Source organism: Sorex araneus, chromosome X (assembly GCF_027595985.1).
Source record: "Sorex araneus isolate mSorAra2 chromosome X, mSorAra2.pri, whole genome shotgun sequence".
NCBI lineage: Eukaryota > Metazoa > Chordata > Mammalia > Eulipotyphla > Soricidae > Sorex > Sorex araneus.
The window spans coordinates 247,505,210-247,522,513 of NC_073313.1; the positions used below are offsets into that span (position 1 = coordinate 247,505,210).

At 37.2% G+C, this 17,304-nt stretch overlaps 1 protein-coding gene across 1 annotated transcript in view; it reads right to left on the minus strand.

Moving 5' to 3' along the window:
* The window catches only part of ABCA12 (ATP binding cassette subfamily A member 12), a 198,636-nt gene that overhangs the window by 3,209 nt on the left and 178,123 nt on the right, over positions 1-17,304 (minus strand). The window contains exons 44-51 of the mRNA XM_055122119.1: positions 16,046-16,299; positions 13,672-13,876; positions 12,687-12,796; positions 11,468-11,609; positions 9,767-9,901; positions 6,360-6,463; positions 5,037-5,129; positions 2,210-2,315 (exon numbers count right to left, since the gene is read on the minus strand). Of these exons, the coding sequence (XP_054978094.1) occupies positions 2,210-2,315; positions 5,037-5,129; positions 6,360-6,463; positions 9,767-9,901; positions 11,468-11,609; positions 12,687-12,796; positions 13,672-13,876; positions 16,046-16,299 (1,149 nt within the window). The remainder of the gene's footprint in view (positions 1-2,209; positions 2,316-5,036; positions 5,130-6,359; positions 6,464-9,766; positions 9,902-11,467; positions 11,610-12,686; positions 12,797-13,671; positions 13,877-16,045; positions 16,300-17,304) is intronic.

The following is a 17,304-nucleotide window of genomic DNA, read 5'->3' on the forward strand; positions in this document are numbered from 1 at the left end:
ATTATGCTAAAATCACTGAAGCTTTTTTTTCAGACAGCACTTTCATTATTAGGTTAGAATTTTTCTAAAAGGCTAAAGATCAACATAAAGATGAAAGATTTCTAAAGAATTGTTTAAAGGAAAATTCATTAAAATTATAACACATGCTTTCTCAATTCCCCCTAACATTCTGTTTTTAAAAATTTTTTTTTTTAAATTTTTAAAATTTTCCCTTACTACCTATTTAGCAATTTATCCTATTTCTTTGGAGCATCTTTAACACCTGCCTATTTCTAATAATCAGTTACCAGAAATCATTAATTTTATTATAAGAATAGCTCATATTTAACCTTTTCCCTCTATTTTTTTTTTGCCATTTGTCCCTACGTTTCTCATGCCACATCTGAATTACTGAAACAATTCCATTTGGAAACCTAGGAATCATAAAATATTGAAATCTTCTGGTACAAGAAAGCTAGAATATTGTCTCCTAACTGCTAGTTTTATCAGGATGTTTTCTCACTTAAATGCTATCTGCCACCTCTCTGGGTCAGAGTCAGATTGTGTATTTCAGCTTATTTTTGATAAGCCGTGATGCTGAAATATCCCTTCTCACTTTCCTGGTCACTGCTTCACTTCTCTTCTCGTCTGGTGTTTGCAGCATTTCTCACTGTGACCAGGAGAGCTCACTTGTTTTTAATCTCAAACTGCTTGCTATTTCCTTTCTAGAAAACACCATATATGAAAATGGATGATCTGTTTAGAAAGAAATCAAACTCCCATCTACACTTCTTTTGCAAATAGCTCTGGTCCCATGTGGAATAGACCAGGGTGAACGTAATCTCATCACTCAGATTTGAACCTGAAATTCACTGAGAGAAAAAGTACTTTGACCAACAAGATTTGTGCAAAAGCAGTGTTCTTTCATCCTCAAATTTGATTTCAATTTAGATGATAGAAAATGGGCTTTGATAAGAATAAAACATGAGATTATTTCCTGGAGAAATTAGCCAAAGTTTGGGCGTTTAAAGCAACAGTATTTTGTAAAGATGGGAGAATTGTTTTGGAAAATGAAATCTCTTTTTGTGCTTTCAGCTTATTTCTCATTAACATGGTGCCTTACGGTTTGTGAAGTGGACATTTTATCATTTAATTCTCATATAAATCTTGCAACATAGATGTCATTACAATTTGCAAATGAGATAAATGACTTAGTCTTTAAATGCTTGCTGGAATTCAGAGAGACCGACATAAACCTCAGCTCAAGTCTGTGAATTTCTTTCACCATTCCATGCCTGATTTACTTTTAAAATCAATCACTTGATATCATCATCTTCTACAAATTACCTGTACATCAAAGATGTTGTAAGGATAACTTTTTCTAGCAAGTTCATTTATTTTAAAGCATGTACTTTGTGAGATATGTATGCCAATATCTGTGTGTCATCCTGCAGATGCATATACTCAAATACATATTCAAACAGATGTAAAACAATGTGTGGACAATATGGAATTTGAGAATATCATTTCTAAGCAAGTCCTGCTCTAACCTCTGATGGCTAGTCTTTCAAAGGACAGAAGTGAAGAGATTATATCATCTCTCCTAGCTGTGACATTTAAAACTCTTAATTGTTTTAGTCTTATGAATCCTTTTTATGAATCTTGCTTTAGACTTTATGAATCCTGTTCCTAAAAACCTGTCATCTCTCAGTTGCCTAACTAGGATATAATGAGTAAACCAGTAATATATATGGCTTTTCAAACTATAATATGCTCATAAAGCCTTTTGCTTGAAAGAAAGGAATCAATGGATTCAAATAACTATGCTAATTACTTAGTTAATTAATTCATTTGTTTAGGTGCTACATCCAGTGGTGCTCAGGGATTACTCCTGGCTTGGCAGTCAGGGACCACTCGTGGCAGGACCTGGGGGACTCTATGCAGTACTGCAGATTAAACCCAGGTTGGCTGCTGTACTATCACTCCAGCCCCAGGACTGTGCTATTAGCTATGAAATACACAGCTACATGTTAATAGCTACACAAATACCTAATTAGGATTATATTTTCTTATTACGAGTGCTGCAGATTACCTTATGTATCTTGAACTAATAACTGTATGATAATAAATAAAAGCAAATGATGGTCAACTTGAAAATAAATGGCCAACATCCAGTACAATATTAGACTATGATTCCTCAAACTGCTTCAAAGATGGGTCAGTCTCTTACTTTTAAGTATGTTTTTGGAAAGTGCAGTTGCATGAATCTGGTGAGGGCCTCCATGCTCACTTTGGCATTCTTCACGTGAACCTTGACAGTAAACCCACGTCCAAACCTGGAAGGAAACAGTGCAAAATATAATATGAGTTACATTTTGCTGAAATAGCTCCCCTGGAATTCTAGATAATGAAACAGGACCCAAGCGAATCATTATAGTTCCTTTTCTTATATAAAGATAGTCATTTTGCCATCAAAGCTCAGGGTATGTTGCACACTGGAAATAGTGCACTGTCATGATTTTTAATTTATTTTGGACCCTATATAAAAAATGTCAAACTCTGAACAAAAGCCCTGTTAGAAAGAAAACATAAAATCTTGACTTTCTTTGACATCCATAAATCGTCCATTGATGTCTATTTCTAAAGTTAAATACTTTCTAATTTAAAGAAGAAAGCAAGCTCCTGAAAGATAAGTTATTGAAGATTTGGTGTCAATAGTAAAGAGTAAAGTCAGCACTCTGGTAGATGGGTGTGGTGTTGGAATAAATTATGCATGAAAATTATAATGAACACTAGTATAAGTCTTAGTGCCACAATAAAATGGTAAAAAAAAATAATGCCATTAAGGTCTTAAAAATAAATAACATTTTAGGGACCAGAGCAATAATATAGCAGGTAGGGCATTTTCCTTGCATGTGGCTTACCTGGATTCGATCCCCAGCATCCCATATGCTCCCCCAAGCACTACCAGAAGTAATTCCTGAGTGCAGAGCCAGGAGTAACCCCTAAGCATTGCTGGGTGTCACCCAAAAAGAAAAAAATTTAAAAAATTAAAAAATAATAAAAATAAATAACATTTAATATACTAGATAACAGTACCAAGAGTCTTTACCCAAAAAAAGTCACAACAAACTATCTTGGAACAATAAAAAATGCCTCTAGCATTAAAAAAAAAAACATTGTTGAGCCATGTCTCCAGACTGTGAACTAAGATTTTGCCCCATGCCGACCAACGGGGGGAAATATCCTTCTTCCTTGGTTTTTCTTCCCTCCGGGAGGAAACAACGCAGTGTCCGCCATTTTATGGAACTTTTAAACAGGAATGAACTTGGTGGCACGGGAAAAAAAAATGTGTTTTGAACTTGAAACAGGGGGACGCCTAAGCAGTCTCGGGCCGGGGCCGGTTTCGGTTTGAGCTCCGCCGAGATTCGATCCGGGTGGCCATGCCTTTGCACAGCCGCTTTGCTGCTGAACAACCAAGATCCAGAGCCTGCTATATGACTTGGGGTCCCAGGGAGTGCTTGCAGCCATGTCTCCAGACTGTGAATTAAGCTTTTGCTCCATGCTGCTCCAGGAAGGGAAATGATTCAATTTCCAACGTAAATCTCCCTGGATTTAATTACTAAAATACAGAAATCCTAAACCACGCGGCTGCTACTGCGGCCGCGCGACTTTATATCTCTTCATTCTCATAGTGAAAAACTAATTATCAAATGTTTCCCTGTCAATAGGGCCGTATTCTTGGGGGATAAATTCCAACAAGAATAGTGAGTTTTGTGTTGAAACTCCAACACCAATAGTGAGTTTTGTGTTGAAATATGGAATGTAATCAAGGTAAAGAGAAAAGGAAGTGAAATTTATCAGTTATGGGGGGGGTTGGGGGGAGGCATACTGGGTTGTTGTTGTTGTTTTTTTGGTGGTGGAATATGGGCACTGGTGAAAGGATGGGTGTTTGAGCATTGTATAACTGAGACATAAGCCTGAGAACTTTGTAACTTTCCACATGGTGATTCAATAAGATAAATTAAAAAAAACAAACATTGTTTTGTTTTGGGGGCTGCACCTGTCAGTGTTTGGGAACTACTCCTGTGTTTATGCTTGGGGTAGCTTCCAGGGATGCCGGAATTGAACCTAGATCCTACTTGCAAAGCATGGGCTAACCCCACTGAGCTCACCCTGATTTCATGTCATGTTTGTAAAGATTATTGGTTAATGCTTCCTTTTAAGAAAAAAATGTTATAAATAAAGGCATAAAGTACCATTCTGACATTTCGAGACCAAAATGGATATATATAAAAGCTTATGCATTCCAGCAAACATAAAATATTAATTTAAATTTGATAGACATTTATGCACATTTCCCCAGTGCATTCTTTCGGTTGGGTGCACACATGATGCTCGGGGGTTATTCCTGATTCTACACTCAGGAATCACTCCTAGCAGTGTTCAGGGGACCACATGAAATGCTGGGATTGAAGCCGGGTCAGTCATGGGCAAGATAAGCACCTTATCTACTATAGTATCACTGGCCCTGCATTCTTGATTAGAAAGGCTTTGAATGCTATTTTAAAAAAAGTCTGAGAAGCATACCAAAAGCTTGTGCAAACAGCAAAGAAACATGCTTGATAAAAAATTCTATATCTTCATAAATTTGTCAAGGTCTAATTTATTATTTTACTTTTTTGTGTGGTGCCAAAGATTGCTAATTTGTATTGGGTAAACTCTTGAAGCTGCTTCCTGAGAGTGTTTTGATTATGAATTAAAAATTTCAAACTTTTATGCCTTTCAAATTTTTTTAGAAATAGGGGTCACCTCAAGGGGTGCTGGAGTGGTTGGGTAGGACTACCAGAGTCATAGCCAGTGTATGTGTTTTAAATAAGATGCATCTAGCCCTCAGTAAAAATTTTGTGTTGACGTAAGCCACTGCAAGTTTCTTTACTCTGTAATTTACTCTTCTTTGCAGAATATACTTTTATTTTTGCAGCTGAGCTAAGTCTTGAAGGAGACTATAGACAAAATACCCTTCATATACATTTGACAACACATTTATCCTTCACCTGCTCTTTATATGTTGCAGAGATCCAATACATTGGAACCTTCCGTTCACCATAATGGCCAGCCTGGTACAGAGAGCTTCACATTCTTCCATACTGAAAGACAGAATCACATAATCATTCTGTGCACAGAAATTTGGGGTCAAGTGTATAGGTATAAATATCATTGTTTCAGTATAGTGCCTTAGATGTACTGTTTTAGCTCCATAAAACTTTTTTTTCTTTTGAAGAAGAACAACAAAACTTTAAAAATAGAATTAAATGTTTTCACATAGGATTTATTACTGTTTGTTCTCAAATTTGCAGTCATCCATCCCTGTCACCTGAACATCTCTTTATCAAACAGAATTTTTTTTTTAAACTTTTGACTCAAGCACTGCATTTTCTAAGGAATGCTTCCAAAAGAGGACTGGTCCTTTTTCATAAGCCTCCCACCCTGAATTCAGGTGGCTTTCTGTTTTGTATTTATAAATTACTAACTTTTTCTTAATTACATAATCTTTAATTTTGTGGACTCTGATAATAGGAACAACTATTAGGTCTAACCTTATCTACCTAAGGCAAACATTAATGGAAATCAAATGACTGGTTCCAGAACATATAGTGTTCAGGGGCAAAACTCGCTTATTAACAAACCTCTTGATTATAAACAATTTGGTCATTTTCCAGCCATATACCAGTTACAATGATGGGATGAATTTGATAAAAATCCAGTCTTTTTACAAGCAAAGCATAGTTTAAATATAGTTTATCTTACTTGATGGGTAGGAAGGATCTAGTTCACAGAGAACCTGGACTCTTGGGTGCAAAGCTTGAGTTCCAAGGGATTGAGCTATTTCTCTGGATGAGCTGAATCTTAAAAGGACTAACTCATGGCTTGAAAAGTTGGAGAGGTTTTATGGAAAGGCTCTATCAGGTAGAAAGCACAACCCAAGGAAAGGCGTAGTAACAGGAAAAGGCAATGAGTGCATGCAAAGCAAAGGACCATTCACACTGAGCAGAGAGGGTATGAGAGGAAGAGATCTGGACATACAGACCATTGTAGACTAAAGGATTCTGAACTCTGGAGTGGGCAGTATGTTGTCAGAGTTGAGTTGAGGGGTCAGCCATAAGCCACTAAACCTTTTGCAAAGAAATGCAGAGCCCCTACCCCAGGAAAGCAGCTGGTTATTCACCAGGTTGTTGGCTTGGCTCCTGCAACTCACTCAATCAAAAGCTTCAATCCAATTGTGGGCATTTATGAACAAAATCTATGACCCAAGACTACTACTTTCCATCTGTCATCCTGCAGTGGTACTGACTTGAAAGGTCGCACCGTCACTTTACCTGTGAGATGTCAGAATGACAGAACATTTGTTCTGAACTTCTTCAGAAATGATCTTCCAGAGGTGCCGTTTCGATTTGGGATCCATCCCTGAGCTTGGCTCATCCTTTAATAAAACGTTACAAGAAAAAATGTATCAAATTAATTAGGTTTTGATGAGGTTCTTTACAGGAATTACTTGTGTAGAACAGAAGTCACTTTGTGAAGTCCTGTGACTAACTTGTGTTATACTTAATAGACTTTCTGCCGCTGTCAAAGACAGCTCAAAATTAATCATCTAAAATTGTCAGTCTATTTTAGAAAGTATCTCAGTGAAGTTGATTTCTGGATATTTTACATTGGTTTCAAATTTTGTTGGGGAAAAAGTATCAGCTTCAATTACTGACAAAACAGACTTGTATTTAATGTTACTTTTAAACACTGTAACACTATCATCCTGTTGTTCATCATTTGCTGAAGCAGGCACCAATAACGTTTCCATTGTGAGACTTGTTACTGTTTTTGGCATATCGGATATGACAGGTAGCTTGCCAGGCTTTGCGGGCAGGGCACGACAGAGTACTCTCGGTAACTTGCTGGGTTCTCTGAGAGGAATGGAGGAATCGAACCAGGGTCAGCTGCATGCAAGGCAAACGCCCTACCCGCTGTGCTATCGCAATGCTACTTGTAATGTATCTATTTAAAGTTCTCCCTGAGGACCCTCTGCGCCTAAAGACTTTGATTCCAGGGACCTTCTAACACATTTTGGCATCCAGTGCAGCTCCTTACAGCAATGCACTGGGACTGTGAGCTGGGCTACAACCCCCAGCTGCCCGGGGATGGACCTTTCCTCTCCACCCTGTTTTTCTGCACGGAAAATGGCGGCGGCAGCAATATCCACATGGTAAGAGCCATCTTCTAAGACTCCTAACCCAGAGGTATACGGTTTTTACACTTGGGGCTCCTAGGGAATCATGGGAAATGGATGTAACTGGCACACCCTAGGCCCAGATAAATCAGGAGCTGCTGAGAGTGAAACGGACCCTCTGTGTCTAAAGACTTTGTTTCCAGAGACCTTCTAACACATTTTGGCATCCAGCGCAGCTTCTTACAGCAATGCACTGGGACTGTGAGCTGGGCTATGCAGTTTCTGGCAGAATTTTCCCTGGACTTTATACAGAATTCCAAAACCTCGCAGCCACTGCCGCAGACGCGCAACTTAACATTTCTTAATTGTCAGCAATGTGAAACGGTTCCTTTTTTTTAGCAGATCTGACTTTGGGGGGAAACTCCAAATAACAACAGTGAGTTTTTTGTTGAAGTATTGAAGGTAGTCAAAGTAGCATCCATTTCTCTAGACTGAACTAAGCAACAGCCCCACACCAGCCGAGAAGAGGAAATATCCCCCTTTCCCGGTTGTTTCCCATTTTCAGGGAGAAACGCGGCATGGCGTCCACCATACTATGAGGCGCGGGAAGGGGGATGGGGAGGGAAAGGGAAAGGAAAAAGAAAAAAAAGAGTTATGTACTTGGAGCAGTGGGGCTACATATCTCTTCATTCTAAGCAATGGAAAACTAATTATCAAATGCTTCCTTGGAAGTAGGGCTGTCTTTCTTGGGGGGAAACTCCAACAACAATAGTGAGTTTTGTGTTGAAATATGGAATGTAACCAAGGTAAAGAGAAAATGAAGTGAAATTCATCAGTTACACAGTTGGGGTGGGGGGCGGGGGCGGGAGGTATACTGGGGTTTTTGGTGGTGGAATATGGGCACTGGTGAAGGGATGGGTGTTTGAATGTTGTATAACTGAGACATAAGCCTGAGTACTTTGTAACTTTCCACATGATGATTCAATAAAAAAAAAAAAGTTCTCCCTGAAAGAGAATATTTCCTTCTTCCTGACAGTGGAATAGTGACTATGAATGATGATTTACTGAATAAAGCAGGGAAACTGCTATATGATTTTTTGTTACTATATTTGGAGATTCTTTTCAGTTTTATATTATTAATGAAAAGTAATACTTCATGGGAAATAAAAATAAGATTTGCAAGAATAGCTAAGTAAATAGATAAAACTTATACTTTAAAGTAAATGATGACTTGAAGGCCACCCAGATATAAAATTAGAAATGTATCAACAGGGATTCTAAATAAGCAGTAACAGTTTCTGACAGATGAATTATCAGCCATGATTAGGTAAAAATTAAAAATATATATCTTCAGTGGAATAGATGCACATTGGATCACCTGAAACTTGTTTTTATAATAAGAGACTAAATTAAAATTAACTTGGGGGGAAAGTAGAGTATGTATTATCTGTATTCCATTTTTAAATACAAAAGTATATATAGTGGATGCATATAAAAATGACATGGACTCTTTCACGGTCTATATTTCCATTTGTCTCATTAATACATAACATTTGCATAGGTCACTTTTAAAATTAAAAAAATGAAACTTTATATCTATTATTGTCTAGGGGTGCCCAAGGATTGTTTTGTGTTAAGTTAAGGGACACTTATACAACAATATTCCTTTAGCATCATTTATTGGATGGAATACAAAGCTTTTTAGGCTCTGGTATTACAGAAAAATTGGTTGTATGACAGTGTGTCTGGGAAGAGTGAATAATTTGATCCTCTGTATCAGGGATTCCTTAATCCCTGCAGAGAACATCTGGTTTATAACTGGATTTTCATCATACATAGTTAAGGCTTTCATGGAGTTTGAAGATCCTTGAATGAAGAGGATCATCTAAAATAAGGAAAGGCTTACTTTCTGAAATAAACATCTTTTATTATGTCTGGTCTGCAGAGCAGATGCTTTGTCACACCATGTGTAATTTACATTTCCAGGTGATCAGTTTAATTTTTAACTGTAAACAAAATATGAATATCTATATGATGTGTTTCTTACTTCCAAAAGTCAGATAAAATAGAATGGCATATTATCAACCACACCCGAAGCATGGAAACTCATATTTTTGGATAGCAAGCAAATGAAATGTTACCTTAGCATTTTGTCTAATAATATATCTTTCTTTTTTAATGGAGTTAAGATATGATAATTCACCTGATAATTTAGTAATAGGAAATTCTTCTCCAATGACTGGAAACCAAATTCTACTATTTTCCTTAATTTTACTTAGTCACTTAGATACCCTGAGTTCATTTTCATTCCCATTCCTAGGTCAAATGTTTCCTCCGAAGCAGACAAAAACATTTTTGAAGACACTGTGTTGTAGCAACAAAGTAATCACTGAGATGGATTCCCTTAATCAGATAGTGTATGAAAAGGACTTGACTAAAATAATGAGCATAGAGTGAGACTTCAACAAATGCTTTGTGCAGTAATGGTAATGAAATGTTACACACACAATGAGGTATGCACATCTAATTATGCCGCAGCCCTGTCTCCCATTCTTCTCTTACCAGCAGTAGAATGGAAGGCTTCCCTATCAAGGCCAGCGCAGTGGATAATTTCCTTTTTGTGCCGTAACTGCACATGGAGGTTGCTCTGTCCTTGTAAGGCATCAGGTGAAGTCTCCTCAGGAGTTTATGAACAGTCTGTGGGCATAAAAAGGAGTTAGGTTGGCCTGCCCCTGCCCAAACCCTTAAGGCACTAAGCGGGAATGAAATGGTGAGTGTGAGTGTGTAAAGGAAGGTTTATAATAAGGAATCCATACCAAAAAATGTTCAAATGTCTTAAACTCACGGAGATTTTTTTCCCCAAAGGTCTATTTAAAATTAATAGTCATTTAAAGAGAGAAAATAAATTCCAGGAAGGCTTATTTTAAAATGAGTGGCTGGTCATGCAAGTATGTTGTGTGTGCATGCATGCGTGCGTGCGTGCATGCATGTGTGTGTGTGTGTGTGCGCGCGTGTGTAATTGCTGACCAAGTTTCTGCTGCATTAACACAACCTTTCCTCACTAAAAGAGAATTTAATGTTTCTGAAGACAACAAGGTGTTTTTCTCACAGACAGATATTGCTATCTTCTTACTGAAGGGTGAGTTGTCACAAAAGCCTTATTCATTTATTTAAAACAAACTCAACATGAAAATATCTGCATATTGAATTTGGCATATGGCATATGATATTGACTTTGAGGTTCCAGTTGTCTTTTTTTTTTTTGTAGAGCAAAGGCCCTGGAATGCCAGGAAAAATTCAACAGGTCCCCAAGGATGCAAATATAAAAGGAATTACTCTCAAAATTAACTATTAAGGCAAGCTATTTTAATCAAAATGCAAAGCCATATTTAAAGAAAAAATAAAAAGGGCTGGAGTGATAGCAGAGTGGGTAGTAGCAGAGTAGGTAGGGCATTTGCCTTGCACGCGGCTGACCCGAGTTCAATTCCCAGCATCCCATATGGTCCCCCGAGCACCGCCAGGAGTGATTCCTGAGTGCAGAGCTAGGAATAAGCCCTGTGCATAGCCAGGTGTGACCCAAAAACCCAAAAAAGGTGGAGGGGGCTGGAGAGAGAATACAGTTGGTAAGGCACTTTGCCTTGCAGGTGGTGGCTCCAATTCAATTCTTGGCACCTGATATGACCCCCAGAGCTCCCTGCTTCCTCAGGAGTGATACCTGAGTGCAGAAACAGTAGCAAGCCCAGAGCACTGCTGGCTGTGACCCCCAAACAAACAAACAAATGAAAAAGCACGAAAACAATAAAAAGTCAAAACAGATATAATCCTCTCCTAGGTGGATTTGGCAGGTAATTCTATGTTACCAATGCTTCTCTCAATAATAATAAAGAACATACAGGCACCACCAGCTAATACTCAATCAGGAGCCTAAAGTAATTGAGCTTCTTTGTTAATTGTTGAAAGCTAACAAACACACTGCTATAAAGCAATGTTAACATTGTTGAAAAGTTAATCAATTTTTTAAAAGAGAAAAAGTAGGAAAAAGAAAACGAAAAATTAACAAAAGGGTATGAAATAAGAGGTTTCTAAAAACTGAATTCGGAAAGATGGATGGGTTATACCCTACACTATCAAACTAGACTACACTTTGAACATTGTCAGCAGGGAAGTGCTATTTTCTAGACTTTAATATGATATTGTGTGTGATTTGATTCGAAAAAAAAACAATGGCTTTCCAATGAATGGATTTCCCAGACTTGTACTTACTTCTTTGATATCTTTTTCTGGGATTCCATGAATCCTAGCATAGAAATACAGATGTTCTTCTACAGATACCAGGTCATCTAAGGCATCTTCCTGAGGACAGTAGCCAACCAATGAGCTATGAGAGTGAACGTGACCCAGAGATCTGAATGGAGAGAATCAAAAGCACAATGTGATCATAAAGTAGTGGAGGGAGGTGTTGAAATGCAACACTGTACACCTGAAACTTAAAAAAAAAAACATTGATTTTTGTTGAAATATTGAATGTAATCAAAGTAAAAAGAAAGTAAAGTGAAATTTATCAGCTATACAGGCGGGGTGGGGGGCTGGGGAGGTGGGGGGTGGGGGGAGGTTTACTGTGGTTCTTGGTGGTGGAATATGTGCACTGGTGAAGGGATGGGTGTTTGAGCATTGTGACTGAGACTTAAGCCTGAAGGCTTTGTAACTTTCCACATGGTGACTCAATAAAAATAAATAAATAAATAAATAAATAAATAAATAAATAAATAAATAACACAACAAAAACTCTTAGCTGTTCCAAATTGGTGGTCATCAGAGGGGAAGGGAAAGCAATACTTGGAAAATGAGGTCCAGCTGTATAGTAGTGGAGGGAAACTAGACTTTTGGTGGGTACCAGAATTAAACCTATGTAGATGCTAAATTATGATGCTATCTACTGAAGACCTTCATAATGTTAAAAAGCAGTGTTACAGGGACTGGAGACATAGTAAAGTGGGTAGGGCACTTGCCTTCTACGTGGCTGACACAGGTTTGATCCTGAGCATGCCATGTGGGCCCTAAGTCTACCAGGAATGATCCCTGCATGTAAAGGCAACAGTAATCCCTGGGCACTACAAAGAATGACCCCAAAACCAAAGAGGAAAAAAGAGATCCAATGCTACTTTAGTACAAAATTTGCAAAAATGACATCGATAAATTTCAAAAGGAATATCCCTCTAGTCCCCAAGTGCCAGAGGGCAGGAGGTAGCACTGTTTAGATTCTGGTGATCAGTAATTCTAAATTTTTTTTTAAGGGTGGAAGAATTCCACTTCAAACACACACTTCAACATTTTAAACTTCCACTGGCTTGAGTAGCTGATTTTTATATTTTCCTTTCAGGATTTAAGAATATAACTCAAAATAGCGTAAAGTGTTCATGTAAATTATTTTTCTTCTTTAATTATCTTGTGCCTGGTATGCTGTGGCATTCGTTTTTCATACCCAGTTTTATTTCTGATCAGAATATTTCCACTTGAAGGAATGATATCGCCTGTCAGCATCTTGAAGATTGTAGTCTTCCCTGCTCCATTCACCCCGAGGAGGCCGAAACACTGGTTTGTGGTAGATTAAAAAAAAGATGTAAGCTTTAAACCCAACTAAAGACACTTCCCTATTCTATTTCTTTCCTCCTCTCTCTGGGTGAAATAAATTACCAAGAAAAATAACCCTGGAATTATTCATGGGTATTACAGTGTTCTGTTGGCATTGAATAAAACCTTCTCTTTAAAACAAATAGGTTCTTACGTCTCCTTTTTCCCTTTAACTGCTGAGCATTTATATTTATACATAGAACTTCTTTTACATATTATATTATAGTGCACCTCAATGTGACATGTTAAAATACTCCACAAGGAAGAAGCACTAACCTGACAAAGTAATTATGTTTATAGATTTCACATTACTCACACAAAATCATACCTTTACTGAATAAGCTACTGAAGCGATAATTTCTTTATGCCTTCGAATAAATTTGATGCATTAACTTTGCAGCACTGCACAGAAAACCCAGGGAATTGCCCACTTTTTTTTTCTCCTTTAAAAGCTGCCTTAATGTTATATCTATAAAATGGCAAGAATACAAATGATTGCCATTCTAGGACCTCAACTCTGACAACTGATTTCCTTATCCTAACTTTGAAAGAGGTCTGGAAACTAGAAATTGGAGAGAATTCTTGACTGAAAGTCCACTTTGGGAGGAGAGTAACTTGGCAAGGGGATCAGGATTTGGTGTGGGTTGTATGATTTCTGCCAAAAAGGAAGACTCACGAAGTAAGTACTACATGGCGTGTATAAATAGTACATACAAAATCCATCAAACTATTCAGAGGTAGACTTTCATACCTCTATTAAAACAAAAAGGAAAGATAAATGTTCTTATTCACCACTCCCTAGCCCAATATTAAAGAAACACAGCACGGTGACTTACCTCCCCAGCAGGTATTCCTATGCTGATGTTGTTTACAGCTATAATCTTCTTATGGATGAGCTGATAGGTCTTGGTGAGACGATGAAGTTGGACCAGGTCAAAGTCATCTGCCCCATTTTCGACTCTTAGTCTTTCTGCCCTCACATCTTCATCTTCATCATTCATCTCCACCACAGGTGTAGAATGGAATTTTCTAAAGAACAGTCTAAGATATGGACCCAATGATTTTTGTATTAATGGTGAGAAATGGCTCAACTCATTTTGAATTTGTTTCTGATGGATTTTCACTTTACTAACATGATATTATCATACACTAGGTTTGCTTAAAATTTGTTACTAAGCTGTTTAAGTAACTCCTGCTTAGTATGGATATCCTTTACAAGATTTGTTATGCTAGCCAGGAAACAACTTTCACTTCCTCCACCTCAAATGCTTTCCCAGATATCCTGTTACTACCAGAATCTTAATTTTAGTCAGTCAATTTAGATTTGAAAGTACTTCCTATCAGAAAGGCAAGAGTCGTTAATAAGATTCCACACCTACAAGTCAGAGATCAATGATTTCCCCCCCCCTTTGGTTCCTGTGATTTCTTTTATCATCAATAATGTGAATGTTATTCTACTCTTTGCTCTGGGACAGTCTTATTTAGGCTTTGTCAATCTATTAAAGCTATCAGTTGTGAAAACCCAAATCTCAAACCTACCTTGGTATCTTGCCTAATGAATACCAAAGCAACCAAAATGTAAAACCCAACAAATCAATTCAGGTCTTCTTGCAATGTTCCTGTTTCTTTTAATGATATCTCTAGAGATTCCAAATGTGAGGTTTTCTTTGCGCCTTCCACATTCCAGAGTCCAGTCATGTAATCTGACTCCCAGCACTGGAAATGCCTTATAACACCTTCTCATTGATCATTTTCTATTACTCTATTATTAGCTTTGGTTTTCACCCTTTGACACAGAGATTTCTCAAACTGCCCCAGTGACTCATTTCATTCTGTACTACCTTTACAAAGTCACACCTTCTAGAGCACTCATTTAAACACTATTTATTCTAAAATCTTTAATAAAAAACTGTTGCATAAAGTCAAAACCATGGTTCTTTAACCTAACCTCTCAACCAGATCCTTATCGCCTGCTCTTTTATTATGTTTATTCTATATGATAATGAAATTATGTTAATTTTTCAAGTATGTCTTAAGACTTTCCCTTCTATTTTCACCTCTTGTTTTTTCATGATGCTTTAACCTAAATCTTATTTTTCATTAGGTGATACATACACAAAATGCACTAAAATGGCACTAAAGAACATGTAATGAAAAATAAGTTTTCAACCATAGTTCTCTTCAGTGGAAATACTCATAATCACAGTCTATGTATAGTATGGATTAAATATTATTTATATTAAACTTTATTTATAAAATACCTATTTATAGACATTTATACAATCATGCATTTCCCTCTTAATTTAAATGAACCTTGCATTTTAAAATTGCACATGAACCCTGTATTTCTCACTTAATAAATTAGAAGCAGCCTAAAATGTTACACAATAAAATATATCAGTATTCCTAGTGGCTATATAGTGTTTCATTTATAAATTATGTGTGCAATTTAACTTGTTGCTGAATGAAGAAAAAATAGTTTCCTTCAACTCTTTTGTTATTAGAAATGGTTGTTTATAAATAATTCTATACATACCTAATTCTGCAAATATAGCTATAGAAAAATTCCTAGAAATAGAATTCCAGGACAATAGATATATGCATTTCTTTTCATTTATGATTCTTTCTTCAATTTACTCTATCTTTTTTCTTGAAGCCAGCTGCTAATATGCTATTCACCCAATTCTCTTTTCTACATCTTTCTATTCTCCCAAACTCAACATATGTCTATATCTTTTATGGACATTTTTTTTCCTCCAACATTGGATGTTTTGTTTGTTTGTTTTGGAGACAAACCCAGCTATGCTCAGGGCCTACTCTTGGCTCTGTATCAGGGATCGCTCCTGTCGGTGTTCTCAGGGGATAATACAGGATGCTCGTGATTGAGCCCAGTTCAGCTACTTGCCAGCCAAGCATCTTACCCCTTGTACTCTTACTCCAGCCCCTCAAACACTGAACCTTAATGGAAAGTCTAACAACAATATCTTTAACTTCCTTTTCTCACTTTGCAGCTATCTTTGCAGATACAGAGCAAAGTTTAATAACTCTTTACAGAACAAAATGAATAAAGAATTATGCTATAACTTTTTAAAAATTTTTGAGCAAGACATTTCCATATGATTAGTAGAAACCTCAAACTATTGATTCCTCACCGAAGACTCTGAGTTAAGTTCTGTGATAGAGGTCATGTGCTGCATTCATTGTATTTACCTGAGTTTCTTTATTATCCATTCATTGATCAAAAGTCGCAAGGAAAAGAACATGGTGCCCTGCACAACCAACGCCACAAACATGGCACCTAGTTTGTTCATCTCAAAGGTTTCACTAGGAAACTCCACTCCGTATGCTTTTAAGAAGTCCAGGACTGACTGTTGTTGAGAAAGTTCAATTAAGCCATAACCAAAACAGAATTGTGGGAATATCAGGAAAATGCGCTTGAGGGTTTCAGAAATGAGTTCTAAAGTCTGAAACAGAAATAAAAAAATGAAGTTCAGTGTTAGCTTTCCCATAAAAATGGCAAAAGTTCAAAATTCTCAGTGGGCAAATGGGGAAAGGTAAGGAGCTTATTTAGATTGACAGTGACTTCACAACTGTACTGGATTTATATACAAGTATTTACTGTAGCCATATAATGAGGATCTGTTAGTAAAATAAAAGCTTTAAAGATTATATTTTTCATTGGACTAGCCCCCCCATTCTAAAAACTTGCATTTTGCCAAACCATAGAGACAGAATCAGAAATATAACAATTACAGGGAGTTGAGATATGATATATGGTATCAGGAAAATAAGTTATTTAGTAAAAGATTTCTGAACCTAAGGTGAATCTTACTTGAAAACTGACTAAAAGGATGAGATGTGAGAGGAAAAAGAAATAACTGCTTTCCACGAGGAGCAAGTCACATTATTCTTAGATATAAATTCGTGTTTTGATATCTTTTCAAAAGATCTATTTGCATTTTAACAACATAGCATATGTTGCTATTTTATTTTATTTGGGCTTGGGGGCCACGCCTGACAGTGCTCAGGACTTCGTTTTCATTCTGTGCTCAGGGATCACTCCTGGTGATGCTCACGGGAGCGTACATGGTTAGAGGAACTGAACCAGGATCAGCCAGATGAAAACAAGTGCCTTAAATTCTGAACTACCTCATCAGCCCTGTATCACTGTTTTATATTTGAAATGCTGCCACACCATGCTCATTACCTGAACGTCTACATTATCCCAAGACTCCCTCCCTTGCTCTCCTTTTCTTCCCAGCATAGCTCTATTGATCATATTTCAGGGTTGTTTGAATGGCTCATTTTAAACATTCACACCTAGAGCCAACCACTTGAACTCCAGGAATTGTTTTCTTTTTCCTGGAAAGTGTTTACCTATTCCTCACTTCGCTTCATTTTCTGTTTCTTTGTTTTCACTTCTGGGCCATACACACTGGTGCTCAGGGCTTACTCCTGGCTAAGAATCA